The 20,429-nt window shown below is 46.1% G+C and overlaps 1 protein-coding gene across 1 annotated transcript in view; it reads right to left on the bottom strand.

The window, feature by feature from the left end:
• Positions 1 to 19,921, bottom strand: part of ENPP6 (ectonucleotide pyrophosphatase/phosphodiesterase 6) — a 32,875-nt gene extending 12,954 nt beyond the window's left edge. Inside the window, 4 exon segments of the mRNA XM_009978321.2 lie at positions 1,328 to 1,365; positions 1,367 to 1,440; positions 7,633 to 7,812; positions 19,666 to 19,921. Coding sequence (XP_009976623.2) covers positions 1,328 to 1,365; positions 1,367 to 1,440; positions 7,633 to 7,812; positions 19,666 to 19,921 — 548 coding nt within the window.
• Positions 19,922 to 20,429: the final 508 nt, after the last annotated feature.

Genomic DNA, 20,429 nt, shown 5'->3' with positions numbered 1-20,429 from the left:
TAATCATGTTCACAGTGACAAAGCTGCAACCCGTCCTGCATGGCCTTAAGCTCCGAGCTTCAAGCATATCCTGACCCATCCCCAAATGATATCTGACCAAAAAGCTTTCCAGGGTAACTCTGGGTTTCCACCAGAAGTCAGACCTGGTATCTGTATTCAGTTTTCCCTTCCCTTCCCTTCCTTATTCACCACATTAAAAGCTTTGCAGAAGCTCTGGAAACCCTCCTATGGCACATATGAACTCCTCATGTCACATGCAGATAACTTCCTTAAAATACAAGCTATTTCAGGATCAAATATCTCACATGTTCAGAGACAGCTTCTCTCTAAGCACTGTGCTGTAAACGATGCTGTGATTGTGAGCATCCGTGCAGCAGGACCCAGCGTGCAACTGGGAGCAACATCTCCAGCAGCGCTCTCATCATTTCGGAGCCTTCATTTCAAGGACAAGCAACACTCAGCATTTGAATATGAAACTCTTCAGATTCAAATCGCTATGGCAGTTTGCAAGCAGCAAATTAGAAGTGTATCCTAGAATTGGGTAAATTATGGAATCAAGAAGGTTTTAAAAGAGGAAGCTAAGGTATGGCATTGGCTCTGCACATGGCAGCAAATCTTCCCTGATTTAACAAGGTACATGGGATTGTCCCTTGTTAACATTTGGATGAGAGACGGTGGAACTAGAAAGCTGGGGTTGGAGCATACATTTTTCCTAGGATCTGGTTGAGAAATATATTCCCATCATTCCCTTCTGTTGACTACATGATCATTGTAGGTCCTTCCAACTGAACTATTCTATTCTATTCTATTCTATTCTATTCTATTCTATTCTATTCCCATACTTGCACAAAATGAATGCCGGCTTCAAAATCATTGTTCCTGAGACACTCTAAATGCAGAAGGAGCCAAAACATTAGTCTCGTAAATAAGTGACTGGAGTTGAGTTTCAGAATTTCCAAATTCCCAGGAGCACCCTCTAAATCCAAGCATTTCAAAGTCTGCTCTTGCAGGTCAGTGAACGGACACTCACAAACTGATCTTGAAGTTGTTTGAAACAGAAAATTATAATTAGTAAGTCAGGATGTCTCCTCTGTATTGTAACCTACACATGAAAAGAGAAGCACATCTTTCCCTCCAATCTTAACACAAGTGCCTATTCCTGTTACAGTCACGTTTCTGTGACAATACTGCAAAGCAGTCTCAGCCTCCATCTTCCTACCTGGGAGCCAACTCTGAAAATCTCCCTAGAGCAAGGCTGGATGACAGTAAACCCAAATACTCATCCTGGAGAGAGGAGACTCGACACCGCAGAAGTTCGGTCACGTACCGCAAAGACTCCAGAGCATCGCTGATCGCATCCGCAAAGGTTTTTGTCTGTTGGGACACTGAAGTACTCGCGGCAGTAACTCGGTCTGACTCCAAGGATTTCGACCTCGCAGCCTACGAGCGACAAATGCAGTAAGCTCTCTGCTGTTTCACCTTGATCACAGACCCCACACTGTGGGGTCCAAGTTCAGGTTTGTAAATTCCTTGTGACATTACTTACCTTACACCTTCTCTGCAGGAAACCTTGTGGTTGGGAAGGGAAAAGGGGAGAGAGGCTGGTTTGACAAGTGCTTGTAGCAAAGCATACATTGAGTCGTTTTATTTCTCTCTCTAAAAGGAAGGTCTCAGTGTGACTTTCCCACGATAAAACTCTTGATTCCCTCATGGCAGACAGTTTCCACCTAAATCTCTAGCTTGTTTTCATTTCAGCTTACTGCGGCCACACAGCCTCATTTCCAGGCTTCCAACATAATAGATTCAGATATTGTTTCCTGAAAGTTCAGCAAATACTTTCCAGTTAGACACACTGTATCTTCCGTTGTAATATCCTCTATAAACCACATTTTATTATGTGATACTGGCACTCCACTATAAAATCCCTTTCCCAGGAGGTCTTATTAAACAGTATAAACCAATTAACTCTCTTGGTAATTTGCAGCCTTCCTTGCAAAATACAGTCTGTTTTGTGGCCCAGAAATTTATGGCAACAAATCCTACAGGAGAACATGGCCCTGAACACACGAAAACATGTTTTTTGTGGCGTTTTTTTGCCCTTTCGCTCTCCAGCTACTATGCTGCTGAATAACATGAATATTTTAAAGAACTATGCTTTCAGAAACACTGGATTCATGCAAATTATCTTTGGAGAGCCCCAGAGTCCTCCCATCACAGTTAGGCATTTTCTGGTGTATTCCTGGGGCACGAGAGGGAAAAAAAAAAAAGAAATCTTTTGCAAAACGGACTCTGCATACCTGACAGTCAGGTCAAAAAGGCAACTCTAAGCCATAGCTTGGATCTGCCTACATTTAGGTCCCTTTGCTTCTCCTTTGGGATGAAGGAATAAGCGTTAAGGACTGTCAGAACTTGACTCGTTGTTTGGGGGGGAAAGATGGTTTGCACAGGAGGTGTAAGTACAGAGGTGTAAGTACAGAAGGGGCACCAGAGCAAGCAGAGCTACTTTTAGGGATGATTTACAGTGGTTTGCTTACTGGGACACTCAGAAAAGAGAATTTGTCTGTCTTGCATCTCAGCCCATGTGAGCCCACATCACTGAGGTGCCGTACTGGGACATGAGGAAAAGCACACCACTTCCAGGCTAAGCTGGCTAAGAGACTTCTGATGGTGACTTCCCCGCAGTATCACAAAAAGTTAGAAAAACTTAAATATTTAAGCTTAAGAAATTTTAAAAAATCTTCACTGATTCGTAGAAAATTCTGCCAGATAAGTCAGATGGAGGTCACTCTTTCCAAAAGTTAAAGAGCTCTAGCACACATGATGGATTCAATCTCTTCACCCAATGGTCTATGGTACCGGCTCTCAAGTCTCCACATTCTTTGTGTGTTTCAAGAGACCCATCTATTATGATTATTGTTTGTAATAATTAATTATTTGCAATAATAAACAGAAAATGTAGTCAACTAATATGTTTTCTGTAAAAACACATAATTTTGAACCTCCATCTAATATTTGTTTGTATAAAAATTGTGGGAGTGTGTAATGGTGCTCACTTTTCATTCTTCCCCTGTTGCCCTAAACTCATATGACTTCATTCTCCCCTTTCTGCATGGAGATACTTTAGTGTTTATCTATCCGCCACGAAAGCAATCTGCAACCTGGATGAACAGCCTGCAGATTACTTGACAAGAGCTGACGCTCCACACTCTCCCACAGTAAAACTTCTACACATCTGTACGCAGCACCTTCAAGAAATTACGTTGTGCAACAGAGACAGGCCTCAGCTGCTACCTAACCAAATCATCAAAAAAATATGTTCCATAAATGGCCTAAAGCCATCTCTGGGAAGCAGGAGCCCTTGGCCCCTGCCCTGAGGGTGTGCAGCTCCAGGCTTTTGATTGATGTCCTGGGTGCTACTAGCAGCAAAACATGGGTTTTCAGCTCCCTCGGATGCTGGAGGGGATGCAGTAGTCCTCTGGGGGCTTTGCCAGTATTTGTAGACTGAACTGGAACTTCAGAGCTAATTTTGCCTCTGACACTTGAGTCTGGGAAAAGATTGGCTCCAAACCCAGGCAAGAAGTTCAGGACACATTTGTTTGGAAATGCCTAGTATTTTAGTTTGGCTGGATGATTGCTCACAGCCAATGACTAATCCCAATGTATTTAGCCTCTTTTTCCTCTTCAGATACTGACATCAGATTATAATTTTCTCAGATATCATTCCTCGGAATTACTTACGAGATAATTATAACTGGAAGCCTTAACCTCCTGGGAATCTGGGATATTTTAGTTGCTCAGATATCTTTGCTATTTCTAGATTGTCCAACTGATGAGCAAGACATAAAAGACTGCAAAGGCTAGCAACAATTAGAAATCATTTTGGCATGGTCATCACTGGTCTTCAAGCATGCAGTTCACTGGTAGTAACACTGAAATTCAGGCAGCTTAGATACAAAGAGCTTCCTTTTTCTTCTTGTTTTTAGCCTCTGTCATGGACAGAACTTAAAACTGGATTCTTGATGTCAAGGCTTGTTACAATTCCAAAATACTGGCCATGAAGACCCTTTAATATTTAAATTTCATTTTGGCTAAGGCCAGGACAGATGGTAAATTTTCTCATTGAAATATTATGGGATAGGAAATCTAAAAATATTCAGAGCCAGACAAAAGGAACACTCAGTTTTTCTTGGTTAAACTACAATAGATGAGCTGTATTTACTAAGGTGTAATGCTCAATACCTTTCTGCACAGTTTTGCGTAGTGCTAAGCTTTTACTTAAAAACCTGAACTACCGGAGCAGAAATAAGGGCTTCTTTTGTGTGATATATAGGCTTCTCTTTGTCTGTCTGACGAGGAGAACCTGAACCTCTGCCAGCTTAAATTGCATTTCTAAACATTGATTTAACAGTCAGACACTTCGTGTCATAAACAGAAGGTTTTGAAAACTTTTCAGACTAGCTCCGTGTCCTGGCAAATGTTGTGTTTAACTGGTGAAAGGTGGGGTTAGAGTCTTTTTTTACCCCTTTCTCTCATTTCAGTGTTGAGAAAAGATTCACTACTGCACTTCAGCTGAGGCAGTTGCACAGGCTGCTGAAATATGAAGGCGTTCGAGAGCCTGGGATGACATCACCTGCCAGGCTGAGCCTGAGGAACTCTATAAAGCTTTGACTTTGGTGGTACCGCCGGGATGCTCCCACGCTCCCCTGGAGCGGCAGTGCTTCAGGCAGGCAACCTGGGCGTGAGGCTGCAACGTTTCACCCCACAAACGGCAATTAGCTGTTGTGTTTTACTTAGAAAACAGTCAGAGAATCCTTACTTTTTCCCCAGGAATGCCTGGAAGAGCAGAAACTGCCTAATAAATGCCATAAAGAAAGGAGAAGAGTGTCCCTACAAGCCAAGTGCTTATGTTTCGGCACAAGCGGCAGCTGGGACCCCCGGCGCGGCGGTATTTTGGCTCCTGCGCTTCTAAAGGCAGGAAAGCTCAGATGAATTCTGTCCACAAGTGTCTTTGCCGTGTTTATGTTGGCTCACAGATAAGCTGTGATGGATGGGTGTTGCATCCAACGTCCCTCCAGCTCTGTGTCCCTGTTTGCTGGGATCTGGATTTTCTTCCTTAAAGCACTGAATATGCATGAGAGAGGAATATAGGGAAGACTATAAAGCGCCAGATTTTGGGTTCAGGCTTTACAAAGCTTGAACTGGCTCTGAGGAGGAAATGGCAATGGTGTAAGCTAACCCTGAGAATCAGCTTGCTAGCATTTGCAACGCGTTTCTGCTGCGTTTGATAGGTCTTGTTTGTCTTTGCTCGCTAGAGAGAAAAATAGCATTTTCCAGAACAAAGTGTGATGATTTGGCTGCACGTTGCTGTTCCTATTAACAGTTTCCCAAACTTTTCCTGTTTGGATCTTTATCAGATTTGCAAGATTCATTACTAAGCAGCAGTATATCCTCATGCTGGAAAGTTAATCGCTAATAGCAGATCATACTCAGAGCAAAGGTCTGTGGGACCTCCACCCACCTTGGCTATTAAATCCTTATTTTTCTTTCATTTTGCTGGGCATTGCTCTACAGTCAAATGCCTTTTAAAGAATTAAAGCTTAAAATAGTAAGCCTAGAAGAAAAGATTACATCCGTACTATGGAACTAGAAAACAGTTCCAAAAAATTGTATGAGGAAAATGTAAGAAATAAATACTATTGCATTTGAGGGTGACATCTGTCTGCTCCAGTTATACCTGGACTCCTGCTCTGTCCCAGCTGTCCTATGTTTTAGTTTGACCCTGCTTCCTACCCTGTGCCCAACCCTGTACAGCCAATGTGTCCTATGAGACCATGAACACCCTTAAAAATAAGCACGTGCTTAAGCATTTGCTGAACTGAGGCACTGACGACTTTGGCAACATCAGCGGTCACAGATAAATAATTGACAGACAGATGGACACGTCACGGTCCACAGCTAAAATACCAGATCCATGCAAAAACTCCCACTGGCATCAGTAGGCACAAATTTCCCCCTTGGTGTTATAAGAGAGTCACTGCATACTGCACTGGAAAAAGGCAGGCTCTGCTGTTCCTTGCTGTTTTCCACTGGAAATAGTAGATAGGTAAGTGTGAAAGGTATACATAGGTATACAGGGATACACACACAGACACCTCACATGTCCTCTCCCTGGGAGACCCTGCTCAAAGGGCAACATGAAGGAGCTAGGTAAAGTCCAAAGGCATTTAATGGAAAGTGATACTGTTCTTTTGGATTTCTGTAGCCCTCCGTAGACTGTTACCTCTATTCAGTACCTAATTGTACCTATTCAGTGCAGTTAGCATTAGTAGTTAAAAATGAATAGTCTATAGAAATAGGTCTTTTTGTAAATCTTTAGAAGAATTTCTACATTCTTGTGTAATTTCTACATCCTACTATTTGCATTGCTATTAGGTCACTGGAGTGATTTCCAATAAGAAGAAGCCTTTTTTGAGGGCTGAGCCAAATTATTATATCTAGTCTGCAATTCCAGTCCCTTGGACTGCCTTTGAGTCCGTAAGGCAATATGGTCGCCCTCAGATCTTCTCGCTCTTCAGTACTGTAGAAACACTCTGGATGGCTTTTCAATGTTTTTCATCTTGGTTCGCTTCTTTCTTCCCTTTTCCAAGAACTGTGGCCTTTTTTCTGCGATGCCATTAGCTTCATGGCATGGAAAGAGCGTGACCAGGCAGACATGCATTGGGATGCAGAAGATGAGCTGGCGGGGAGCCCATGGTGTGAGTCAGCTGCTACTGCCCTACCCACTGGCACTGCCTGTATTCAGTACAGCTCTTCTAACACGTGGTCCTCCATCCTGCAGTTACACATACGAGGATATCTGCATTCTGCTTAGGTAGCAGAGTTAAAAGGTCAAAAGTTGAGAAGCTGGGTAACCAGCAAGGGATGTGGTCTAGCTGCACAGCTGGAATGTTTATTTCCATGTGGGTCTCTAAATGGACAGCCTAAGAATATAGCTCTGTTTGTTAAAAAAGACTCGTTATTATATGTGCCTAGCGATTTCAGTGGTCCGATACTCAACAAATGACGAATGGAAAGGCCAAGTCCCTCCAAATGAATGGCTCAGACTCAGAGCAACTGAGACCTCAGACAAGTTGATGAAGGAGGACAAGAGTGCTCTCTCCAGCTCACCAAAGGATGCTTTTCCTTCACCTGGATTTTGCTGTCCCCACAGAGAAGATCATCTTCAGCTCTCAGCTACTAGTTTCCAGGTTAAAAGGAAACAAGCACTTGGGTAGGAGGGTTAACTTTGATCAGTGACATGATCAGAACCATTCATTGAGCAACCATTCAGCACAGCAGAAGCTACAGGTGGGCAAGCGGAACGAGCAGTTTGTGGAGAAGGGGATGCTCTGCAAGCCAGCAACCCCCTTGAAGGTAACGTTTGGTGGAAAGCTACCTCCAGTGACAATTCAGTCTTTCCCTCTCTAAGCATATGCAAATTGTCATGGCCTAAGAAAAGAGAATTCATTTCTACAAGTGGTTAGTAAGGTATTCATAATCAGTAAAGTATTGATAAGAGCCATCCTACAGCAAATGAAATGCTTAGATGTAAAGGTGCACCATTAAGATGGTAGAAATTTTTGACACACTAACCTGGCCAGTAGTACATGGAAACGTTCTTTTTTTCTTTCATCATTGTGACCCACAAAGGCTCCGATCCATTCCACCAGAGAGGCAGCAGGCTTTCTTTATTCACACCAATATCAAAAGATACATTTATCTTTTGGTCCCACATGTAGTTTCCAATCATCTGATGGACTTCACAGTGGCGACCTTCAGGGGTAGAGGGAAAAAAAAAAGCACAATCAGATAGGAAGGATGTCACCAGCACCACCACCTCTACCCCCAGCTCATCCCTCAAATCAGCTGTGAAGCTCAGATTTGAACTCAGGGACCCCACACCTTGCGACTGCTCATACAATCTTGACTCTATCACCTTTATTGAGGTCCTCCAGGTAGCATTATATATCCCCCAATTCAGCCACTTAAAAGTTAGTTGCTGAAGCTTAGGTCAGCCACCAGTGTTCCTTCACAGTCAATGGAGAAGAAGAGGCACGTCTAGAAAGCAGTTAATGCCATCCTAAGATAGGCATCGAAGCTATCAGGGAGGAGTCATCCTCTGGAGGTGCATATCACACTCTTATCAGTTGTAGAGAAAGATCACATCATTAGCTTAGCTTGAGAATGCCGGCGTTTAGACAGCTGAGGCCAGAAGAAACAAACCCTGCACGCTGTGGCCTGCTCAGCATGCCGTACCCAGTCCACACACACAAAGCACAGCAGCGGCAGCCCGTGCAGGTGCCACAGGTTTGACTGACGTCTGGCTCCTTCCACGATCGCAACATCGGCCAAGTCTGAGGCTGTGTTAAGGCGCCCGTCAGCGCACAGACCCAAGGGGCTGCGGGAAGCGGTCTGTGAGCGGGAAGGGATAAGATCACGGTCTGGAAACACAGAATAAAGTTTGGGACACTTGCATTTCCCCTGTCCCTTTATCCATAAGACACATTTTTTTTTCCACAAATAAGCAAAAACTAGGCTAAAACCTTTATATATTACTTTTATTTTCCATTACTTGGAATTGCTTGGCTTTTTTTCAAATCAACACACTTATTTTTGGTTGTGGGATGGCAATCATTTCATCATACATTTTCAGCCCTCTTACTGCATCTTGGGGCCCTTGGGCAACTTTCTATTACAAGAAACTAGTATGTGATAGCTGAGAGATGGCTCCTGCTTCTAGTCATTGTCAGAAGAGAAGATACCCTAGTTTAAGAGTTAATCTGCAGGTGAATTAACAAAATGGAAAAAGAAACATTGAAGATTAAGTTGTGCTGGGAGTTCACAATTTCCATATCTTAAAAAGCAACGACTGATGCATGTGTGAGACACTGTCATCATTAGCTGGTGAGTCACGATATTGCAAGGAGCCAGATAACAGGCTTTGATTATTGTGAGACTGAGCATGGTGATGAGAACTGAAATAACCTTGGTATGCTTGTTTTGAAAAAGTGTCATTTGAGCAGAGGACTCTGTATACTTTGGGTACATGTGACTTGGAGATGGATTTTGAACTTTCCTTCCCTACTACCAAGTATTCCAATTATGCAAAACATTTCCTCCACCCCAGCAGAGAAAAGCAGTCCCAATTTGTGGCAGTCACTGTTTACCATATTAAACCAAACAGGTTTACTACAGGAGAACTGGTGGATTGGATGGGCAGTAATCTGCCCTCCTTAGGCTGCTAAGTGCTTTCTTCTCTGTAAGTCTAAAAAGAGCTAGAAGAAAGACTCTATAGCGCATCAAACCACAGCTTTCTACCTGGAGGACAATCCCATCTCTTCAGCTTCTTGAAGTCCACATACTCCTGAGCATGTATCAACCTGCTAAACTGCAGGCTGGCAACTGGAGCCAGCCTGGGAAACCTACAAGTTGGTGCTGAAGCTGTTAGGTCACATGTTTGTATGATGTACGATGTACAGTGTAGTCTTCATATAGAAACAGCGAGCTTCAGCTGCTGATGATGTGAGCTCCCTATAGGATTTAAGGTCTACTGTCAGCTTGCCCACCTCAGGAACAGAATGGAGATTGTTCTTTGTAGTCTTGTTGGGAAGTTTAATTAACTGTGTGCACTAATACAGAGGACAGTATTCTTCTGATCTCTACATCAGACAAGTTCATTCTTCTATGGACTCCAACTCGCCTTCTGATATTGAAAAAGAGGCCTAGAAGACTGTAAGGCATCAATTTTCGTTGCAGACATCCCTGGTTCACAGGGCCAGAAGGGAACATCAGATGAGCAGACAGACCAAGAAACATGATCATTTAACGCTGCCTGGAGCCATTGATGTCTGCTCACCTGAAGCCTGCATCCGAGAAAGACCCCGGACCTCCTTGAAAGACATCAATACCCAACTAATCAATCTCTCCTTGGGTTGCTTGTCCCAATGTTTATCATCAGTAAACACTGCTCAAAAAGCACGCCTGGTCTCTACTTCTATTTTTGATCTTTGTTAATCTTCAACCATGGCTGTTCTGTGCCTTGCTCACTAGATTAAAAAGCCCTGCAATAGCTGGCATTTCTCCCCCTCAAGCACACTCATACACAGAATTAAGGTCACTTCTCAAATTTCTTTTGAGACACCTATACAACCCGAGTTCTTTACATCCTCTGTTGTAAGTTATTTTCTCCATCCTGAGCAAATGACCTTTGGTGATCTCCTTTTCAATGGTTATCAAAATAGCAACATGGTGTTAGACAGCCACCATAACATGCCAAATTTATTATTCCTTCCATTACTGCAGCTTTCCTCTGTAACCAAACATTATCTCAAGAGTAACAAAAGTGGAAACAGGGCGAAAAACAATTTCAGCATACAGATGTCATGAGTTAAACTCACTGCAATTGTAGCAGAAAGCCCCCCTTCCTCAAGCAACAGAGGAAAACAAAGAGGGTATAGTTCCCAGGAACATGATAACTGCTGTATCCTTCTGGAAGAGAGCCAGCAAAAGCATTTGCAAGTCTGTGTGCTACAGCTTACTTGGACACTACACTTCTTACAGGGTTGGCTTTCTCTAAAGCACATTCCCACGTCTCCAGGCACTTTTGCCAGCATTCAAACGAATCTATGCAAAACAAAGATGAAATTAAAAAAAAAAAAAAAACAAAACACAAAACCAACAAAACAACAAAACACGCAGCCACTTGGCCACCCACAACAAGAGCACAGTAATGCTGAGCACTGTGCACTTTACATTGACCATATGTGAGATCTGGAAACCAGAGCCTGTGCTCCTGTAGCATTTGTGACAGGAATGACCTCTTCTTGGTTGTGGTGGCCTTTCGCTGACTGCAGGGACGTGCATAGGATCACCAGTAGACACGATATATCATACCAGGGAACCATCCGTGTCTAAACCTACAAGAGAAAATGCTCTTCTGAGACACCCAACGATCTTGTTTTAATAAGAAGAAGCAGTGTGTGGCAGATGCACATGCTGCACCTGGGGCATCTGGCAACAAAACGAGGTAGACCATCTCATGCACTGAGCAAATCAGATTTATCAGAGAACCCACAGTGTGTATATTAGCTAATGGAGCAAAGGTACCATAATCTGTACCCACGTGGTATCCATCTGACGACAAACATAAGAACATGCATTTAAGATAAATGTACGTACTATGTAATATTATATACATGCCTTGCTACTATGGTGACACCTTTCCTCCTGAGTCCACCACGATGTTCCCACTCCCTGGGAACTGACAAGAGCCAGGAGGGCAGATGCAAGCAGAGGTTGCCATGGGCTATATAAGCTGGGGAAGAGTTAAGTTCCCCCATGCAAACAGCTGGGCAACACGTAAGGTAGGTAGGTTTTAAACAGCCAAAGTGAGACATGCAGTTCCCTTTCTCCCCTTCCTTCCCTCCCCACAACGTCTTTCTTCCACTATTCCCTTGCTTGAAGAGTCACCTCAACACTGAACCCATACCTGCTCATTTATCAGCTCCTCACCCCACTTCCAACCCCCCTGGAGACCTGCTGCATGACTTTCCCTGGGAAATGCTCCGCTCCTGCTGCCTGCTGTGAGGAGGAAAGAGAGTAGGACTTTGAAGTCACCAGCACCGTATTCCTGCTCCAGAGCAGACATCGTGGTGTTGCTGTCCCTGAGGACCAAGCCCAGCCTGCTGTGAGCAAAGCATCCTGAAGGGCTCCACTCTGGCCCATGTCGATATATGCCCTAGTTCTGCTCTTCCCCTGCTGCATCTCATCTGCCCTGCTTTGAAAAGAACAACCTCAGGGAAAAAACAGAATGCCATGTGCTAAACCTTAAATGGCCTGGAGGAGACTCGGGCTCACAAGAAGTCACAGAGGGAGCTCTGGTCTGGGCAAAGCAGACCTGCCATCAGCAGGCCCCCAAGCAAACACAGTACCTGCAAGATGGTGCACAGACCATTTATGTTCCCCAGAAGAGCCTGCTGGCAAAGTCTTTCCAATTTATTATGACCTCCACTACCAGACAGATCCAAAGCAGAAACACCTTAGCCTCTGTAAGGTGAGACTTTGCAATCCAAGTAGGATCACATCAAAAGACACAGAAATATCTCTCCTATTGTCCTGGTTTCATCTGGGACAGAGTTAGCTCTTCTTTTTAGGCAGCCAGAAGAGCTCCGTGTTTTGGTTTTAGTTTGAGAAGAATGCTGACAGCGCACTGATGTTTATAGCTGGCACTGAGGTCTCAAGGACTTTCCAGCTGCCATTTTCTTGCCAGTGTGTAGGAGCACAACAGGATAGGGGAGAGCACGGCCAGGACAGAGGGACAAAGACTCTCCTTATGATTTGTACTTAGACTTAGGATTGAGGGCCAATTGGCCAATGAAGTATTCCATATCATGCAGCATCACGCCCAGTATAAAAGTGAGGGTCAGCTGGAAAGAAGGGCCTTTGCTTCTCACTCTTGGACTCTCGGAGTGCTATCTCTGTCTCGCTCTCTATTTTCGGCTTCTCACGTCGTCCGGGATTGTGGTGTCGGGACTTATCTGTTTCAGGATCGTTAATTTGGGACAAGATGGGCCATGGCCAAGGAGTGGTGAGCAATTACACTGTACATCACTCGTTCATATATATTTATCATTGTACATATATGTATACATTCATATATAGTAGTAGTAGTATTAAATTGTTCTTATCTCACCCATGGGTCTCTTTTCTTTTTTCTCCTTCAATTCTCTTCCTCATCCCTGGGGGGTGGGGGAGGGTGAGCGAGCAGCTGTTTGGAGTTTAGTTGCCGCAGCGGCCTAAACCACGACACCTATACACAGTATTTTTTTTTTCCTGAAGGGGATTCATTTAATAAGAGCATCAAACTCTTAAGTCATAGAATCAGAGAATGGTTAGGGTTGGAAGGGACCTCAAAGATCATCTAGTTCCAAGCCCCCTGCCATGGACAGGGACACCTTCCACTAGATCGGGTTGCTCAAAGCCTCATCCAACCTGACTTTGAACACTTCCAGGGATGGGGCATCCACAGCTTCTCTGGGAGACCTGTTCCAGTGCTTCAACCACCCTCAGAGGGAAGAATTTCTTCCTTATATCTAATCTGAATCTATCCTCTTTTAGTTTAAAGCCATTGCCCCTTGTCCTTTCACTACAAACCCTTGGAAAAAGTCCTCTCCAGCTTTCAACGCTTTCCTAACGGGGCCAGGGCTGGGATGCATGAAAATTGCTTGCCAAATCATCCATCTCAGGCTTTGCAGATGTTCGCTTGTATGGGAAGGCAGGTCTTGTGTCCCTGAAGAGCATGTGCTCCACGCTGCCGGTCAGTCCCCTGAACTGAGTGGCAGTGATGGGCAGAGGGACCCCACCAGACCCCTGACCACCCACCACAGCTGGATACAGCTTGACGGCACCGCAGCTCTGAGCACTGCAGAGGGCCCCAACAAAATGCCGTGCAAAGCTGCTGCCTGCACCGTTACAGAGGGTGTGAGCCTCTGGCAGCTTTCTGTTTATCAGCTGTGACTTCAGCTCCGGGCAAACAAATACCTTGATACTGAATGTTCACTTACTGCTGCTAACAGCTAGTAGTAGGTACACTAGTTGTGAGCTGCGAGACTGTAGCTAGTAAGGATGGGGAAAAAACTCTGTACTTTAATTTGTAGCATATGAACTTGTGTTAGAGAAAACTTTCTGTTCTCCACTTTGAAAGTGTTTCCATTTTTTAACTGGTAGACAGCAAACACAGATTTTTACAACATTGTGTGCATGTGTGAAAGAGAAAAATCTTGGTGCTTGGTGTTGCAGCCTTCCTGCAGGCAGTGAGTAAATAAAGCGAGATGAAGAATGTGAAAATTAAAAACCTTCCCAGTTCCCACTCTTTCCAGCCTGTCCTTGCTAGGATAGTACTTCCCTGCCAGTCAATAGCATTACCACAGACTTCTTTGTGCTCTTTTGCTTCCCAACACACAATTTTAGAAATGGAAAGCTACTGAATCCAAGAAAAAGGAGAGACTATCGATTTAAAAACTGTATGCCACAAACAGAATTTTTTACATCTTGCTGCTGCTGGCATCTGTGGTGGTTAAAAGAGGAGCAAAAAGAGAAAATCCTGTTCCCTTGTCACTCATCATGCTCTTTGTGTCCTTCTGGATTTTTCTCAGCTTGGACAGTGCAGTTGAGATAGTTGATGTGTTTCATAGCACAGTTCATGTGTACCAAGGTAGTACTCCTACCCCTCCACTGTTTATGCCGATATTGTTTATGTAGTTAAAATCTGGCTTAACTGCTAAACAGAAATTGTCAGCATCCTTTCCTGGACCAGGCTGGAGTCTGGATATCCTTAACTGGGCAGCAGAAAAGAGATATCTGCTACAGTCATCACTAGATGGGGTTTCCTCCAAGTACCAAGCAGATGGAGAGCAGAGGTGCTGTGCTGTAGACCAGGAGATCTCCCACAGTAAACAATAAACCTACTAGTATATGTGCACATCAGCCAGATCCCTGAGGACTCCAGGGGTGGATGCCCAAAGGACATTTGCTCCCAGAAAACAAGGAATAAGTGGAGTGCAGCATACGTCAAGATTTGCTGTGCTCAGAAGAAAACAGAAGCAGGCTGGCTGTTATCAGACCACAACATCTTCCACCAAAGCCCTCAGCAGTCAAGTATGCCAACAACTGAGGGTGAGGAGTGGAGGAAGGATGGTAGAAATACAAAAAGATGGGTGAAACCTTCAGTCTGGCAGAGTAGACTTTGCGATCACCCAGCCTGGGACCTGTCGTGTTGCCCCTCTCCCTCCTGCCGTGCAAAGGAGAAAGGGTGATGGCTGAGCCACAGCAGGCTGAGAAAACATCACTCATTGCCCTCATATTTTAGAGAAGCCCCAAACATGCCATTGCTGAGTTATGACAAGCATGGGATAGCCCTGCAAAGACCACAGCCCTCACCTTGGGGTTCAGAAGACCTGAAACACAATCTGTCCAACCCCCTCCACCACCCCGCAAGCTTCATGGGATCTCGTAGCCTCTCTGCCAAGCATCTAAGATCAGGTTCTCTCCAAAGAGGGACACAGAGGCCCCTCACCAACTCCTCTCTGAGCAGCTCTCCACCCACTCATCCACCCTGCGAGCAGGGACTTCCCTCTGCTTCCCATGGATGCCAAAGAAATACGGCTCTTGGACGCGAGGCCACACAGCTGACCGGTGGCTGGTGTGTCCTCATGGAAGACCTGCCAGAAAAGACCTCATTTGTTCTTAGGATCTTGGAAAATAAATCTTCCCCAAGTTTCCAGTTCAGATGTGACACTGTCCGCATGTGTCTACGCTGGCTGGGGCTGGAAATGTGAGGGGCCCCCTTATCCTGGAGCTGGGGGATCCCCAGCAGCCCAACATCTGTGAGTTGGCAGGCGAGGGAGACCCAAACTCCTCAGCACGAGCAGCTTTTCTCGAGAGCTATAGCATAAAGGGCTCTGAAGCAATAACTCATGCTCACAGCAGTTGCGAGGAGACCTCAGACTTTCCGTTTAGCTTGGCGTGAGAGCTCCCTGCAGAGCCAGGCCAGGCAGGGAAAGGGAAATGTTAAAAGCTCCCCACAGGATAAAAAAAACCCGAGGTGTCTTGTGGTCTTAATTCCTTTCTTTGCAGAACAAACAGCACACGGTGTGATTAAGTGAGCCTTTTGGGATCCGCATATCTGGACTCCTTCTTCCTGCCTTTGCCAAGCCTCCGCCGAGCCCTGTGAAGCTCTCTCCAACACTCGCGTCAGCAGCAACAGCTCTTTTCACCCAATGCGCCGTTTATGCTACGCCTTTCAGGTCAACAAGTGCAATATCATAACTGGGGCGTGGAGAGCTAGGACACCAGGTTGGATTCATTCTAGCAGCTCAGAAAACAACCCAGCCACCCAAGAACCAGTCTTTATGCCACTGTGGAAGCCCAAGCTGAGAAAAATGGCATGAACAAAGTTGTTAGAGAAAAGTGCTTTTCAAAGAGTGGGATTTTAAGCTGGTACATCCTTGGGCTACCTTGCACACCACCAGATTTTTGTCGCACAACGACTTCTCCCGTTGCACATCAGAAAGAGCCCTTTGCTTCAGCAGTGACTTGGCTGTTTGGTGCTTCTTCAAGCAAACAGCAGGTCACGATGCCATGCCCTGGCTCACAGGGAGACTAGACCTTCTTCCTGAGCTCTGAATCACTGGGTGACTCTATGTGAAGAAGCCAAGCCATTAGCATTTGTCTTGTTTATATGCTCTGGTTTTCTTTCTTCTAATCGCTGTAGATGCATCGGAAGGGAAAAGACCTCGAGGCAGGCTCCGGGCTTTGGGCTGAGGCTTTCTATGTCACTGGGTGAAGCTCCAGCAAATATCTTCTCATAGGCTAACAGCAGCAGCAGATTTAAGCAGGAGGAGGACCCATGGAGAGCTCTGCCATCATCCTGCAGCACTGCGTGACCATGCCTGGGTCACCTCCCTGCCCCTGCTTCCCCTCCATGCCTGGGTTGGGCCCTACTCCTCCCACTGTGTCTGTGCTTCATCCAGCACCTAGTCTCAGCAAACTGAGGTATGCATCGCATTAGCAAACATTTGTTAGTTGGTTTTAGATACACGGGCCTTGGTCATCAGTTACAGTTGCATCTATTTGGTTATAGCTTTGAAAAATCTCAGTAAATCTGCTATTTCTCATTAATATTAAATTCATTTAGGCTGCCCTCTTGAAACCATCAGTAAAGTAAAAGACAATGACTAGAAGATCCTGCAGATAACTGGGCAGCTGTGCTGCGTGCTGTTGCTTGCTCGTTGCCCGTTGCAAAGATACCTTCTGGCAGGGCTAACGGCTGCAGTTTGGCATCTGCCCTGAGAGGCAGTGGGGCAGAAGCTGCTGACTTCCATAACCCCCGCCTGCAGGTCTGGGCAGGAGGAGGAGGAGGTAAGTTCACGTCTGAGGGGACTGACCTGTCCAACACTGATGACGTCTGAGGAGCAGAGTCCACTGTCCTCCTCCAAAGGCAGCGAAATGAGGGAGAACTTCTCTCTGTCACAACTAAACCTCTCTGGAGTCATGAAGGTTGTTTGGATATGGGGTGAAGGGCAGTACCCAGAGAGGAGAGGCCTTGCTTGCATGAACAGATAGAGGCAAGAGAGAAATACATTCCAATCGCAGCATTTTCAGGCACACAGTGTCCTAGACCTGGCAGCCACGTATGCTCCTTAATGGATGTGGGGCAACAACACTCCGTGAACGAGCAGAGAAAGAAGGGGCGGGAGTGTTTCTCTGAAAAAGTGGTGGGATATAATGAACAAGCCAGGGGTGGGAATGTGCAGGTGGGGCCAGAAATTTCTTATGCTGATTTAGCTGAAAAAAGCCTATCTACATTCACAAATGCTAAAATACGGCAATTTGGAGGTTAAAACATGAGTTTCTGAACCTCTCACGAAGCAGCAGTGTAGGTCAGCTGAAGCAGTGTAGGACATGAAGAACAGCTTGTCCTTGCAGTCTCTGATTTTCCAGAAGAAACTGTGGCAACACTTAAGTCCCACACATCCCAGTTGCAAACAGAAGCAAAACAAGTTACAGTCCTGTCCCCACATTGCAGAGGAGATGCATGACTGGTGAGACATGATGTCAGCTTTCTCGTGCCTGTACAGCAGTCACGGGGAGATGGTAACTTGCCAGTCCCTAAGCAGGTCACTACAGCACGATGCTAGTGTCACCCTGCCGTGCTGCATTTTTTCCAAAAGCTGTCCCAGCTTTGCGAATTGAATGCGCACAGACTGAACATGGCTAACACTATGCCTGCCATGTCCCCACGCTCCTACCCCCCCCCCCCCAAAATGTGACATCTCCTTTCTGTGGAGACTGCACCATGGTATTGAGGGTAAGAAGTGCAATCACAGAATTTACCCTGTTGTTGTGCCAGGACACAGCTTAAGTCCACTCTTGGATCATCCTTTGGGCATGTTCATCACCTAAACGTGGTCCTTGGTTGGTTCCTGACCTATTTAATGCTGCTGTGACTCAGGAAGGTGAACTGTTATTTGCAGTTAAGTTGTGTTTGCATTGAGATCCTCATCACAAAGGCCAGGAGACTTGCAAGAGTTGAGTTTGGTCTCATAGATTGTCTTATTGCTTCAGGCTGGGTGTAGAAACTCGAGTATCCTAAAAGCCCTGAAAAGTCTAGTAGTGGTGTTTCATCATCTAAACCAAACTTATTTGTGAGTACAAAAAAGGGTGTTTTCAAAACTCCTTGAACAGCTGATTACAGACTTCACCCTATGCATACGCGCTCAATAGGAGTGATGATTAAATGTGGGAAGGAGAGAAAGCAGTCGCTTTCCCTGTTCCCTTTAACAACTTCATCTGAAGGCTTTTTACACAAAAGCTGGTTTGCCTACGTACACCTAAAGAACCAGGTCCACAGTGGAGCGACACCTCTATCTTCAGTCATGACATTTGCTCTGCATTCACGCATTTGCACCAAGTCATGAAAAAAAATGGTGGCAGTTTTGTACTCTTTTCTCTTCAGAGACGAGCAAGAGAAAGGCGTTCCTCTCCCAAGAGAGGGAGGAGGGGGTTAAGCGGTTTCAAAAACAAGACGGGCACAACTGATGTCAGATTTTTGTCTTACAATGGCATCTATTTGCTTTCCCAGCAAGCAGTATATGGACTGCTGGGCATTGTATTGTTCCAAGGACAGCAGAAGACACCACATATCTTCAGAGAGGGCAGATTTTCTCACTCCTTGGTAGCTGGAAGGTCCTGTTTGTTAAATAACTCTGGAGAAAAATCCAATCAGAAACTCCAGAAAAACTTTTCTGTTTGTGTTTTTTATTTATTTATTTTTACTTAAATGTTGTTCCCAGGGTGTCTTTCTCTGATGTGAAGGGTTCAGCTGAACTCTGTGCACCTTCCTAGTGTCACAGTAATCATGTGTTGCTTCACTTAGATTAAAAGGAAATCAGCATCATGAAAATTGTGGCCATTCTCCCAACTTTCTGAAAGCCTCTCCCGAGCAGTCAAAAAAGGGGGAAGAGCAGGGAAGTAAAAGAAAAAATCCTTAATGTCTTTCTATTTGGCTATTTCAGATTATTTTACAGACAGAAAGACTTAGGGCAACATTAAGACAGAAAGCAGAAAATCTGTAAGTTTAAAAAGAAATTTAACACTGACTTGCCAAAACAGATGTGCTGGCTGAAAACAAAGTCTCCTCTTAGCCACCCTCAGTTTACACACCTTCTTATTAACTGGAAAGCCTGTGAGCAGACTCGGCATTCATTTCCCCTGCGTTCCCACTCGTTTTTCTGGTCCGTATGCAGCAGCCCCTGCCAGGGCTCCCGCTGGGGAGCCCGGGGCAGCCCTGGCTGCTGCAGTGGCAGCAGGTGGGGACCCGGCCGCATCGTGGGAGGGCAAAGGAGAACTTCAAAACCCAGCTCCAAGCGGCATTTCCAAGTTCAGAACAGGTTTTAGACAAGCCATAGCGAGCTGTAATGCCTCATTCCTTTTAAGCTCCCAGCTAAAAGCAGGACTCGTGTTATTTTTACGGCGTCTTGAGAGGACAAATTGATGGGGAGCTGCCCTCTGCTTTGGCCAGAGAAGTGGGCAGCTCCAAGGAGCATCACCGCAAATGCAGGTACTCACCCGTCATCAGCGTGTAGTAATTGGGGTAGGAGAGGCTGGGGAAGTCTGGGGTCATGTAATCCACCTTCACCCCCATGTTCACGATGTCCCGAAAGCCTGGCAGCCCCTCCAGCTCGCTGTCGTCGATGTAGTCGAAGCGCAAGCCATCGAGCAGGAACACCAGGAGCTTGCGGTGGGCCGAGGGGGCGGCGGGGGGCGGCAGGAGGGAGGCGAGAGCGGCGGCCAGGAGGGCGGTGAGGAGGCTGCGGCTCCCCATGGCGAGCAGCGCGGCCGAGGCGGGGGCCGGGGCCGGGCAGGGGAGGACAGGGCAGGAGCGAGGGATCTCCAGCAGCTGCGGGGCCGGCCCTGGCACCGCTGTCCTCCTCCCGCTTCCACCGCCCGCGTTAAAGCTACAGCGCTGCGCCGCGGGGCACGGGAGGTCACAGGTTAACTGCGAGCAGATGATTAACCTCCATCCCGCCGGGCAGCCGAGGGAAGAGCTCGGTATGTCTCTGCTAGAGAACAAAAAAAAAACCAACCAAACAAAAACAACACGAACAAAAACGCTTCTCAGCGATGGGGAAAGCGCGGCGCAAGAGGCACTGGAGCCTCTCAGGGCGCCCCACGGACCCGCCCGAGGGAGGGCGAGTGCGGGGCTGCTGCTGCTGGCCCCCGCAAGGACGCAGCCGCCCTCCCGCTGTTGCGGGCCCTGCTCCCCGTCGGGGCTGCGGCTCGCAGGGGTCTCACGGAGAGGGACTGCTTCCTCGAAAAGGCAGCGCTACGTC

Source organism: Tauraco erythrolophus, chromosome 5 (assembly GCF_009769465.1).
Source record: "Tauraco erythrolophus isolate bTauEry1 chromosome 5, bTauEry1.pri, whole genome shotgun sequence".
Lineage (NCBI taxonomy): Eukaryota > Metazoa > Chordata > Aves > Musophagiformes > Musophagidae > Tauraco > Tauraco erythrolophus.
The sequence above is the reverse complement of the archived record's forward strand: the minus strand, read 5'-3'. Positions and strand labels throughout refer to the sequence as shown.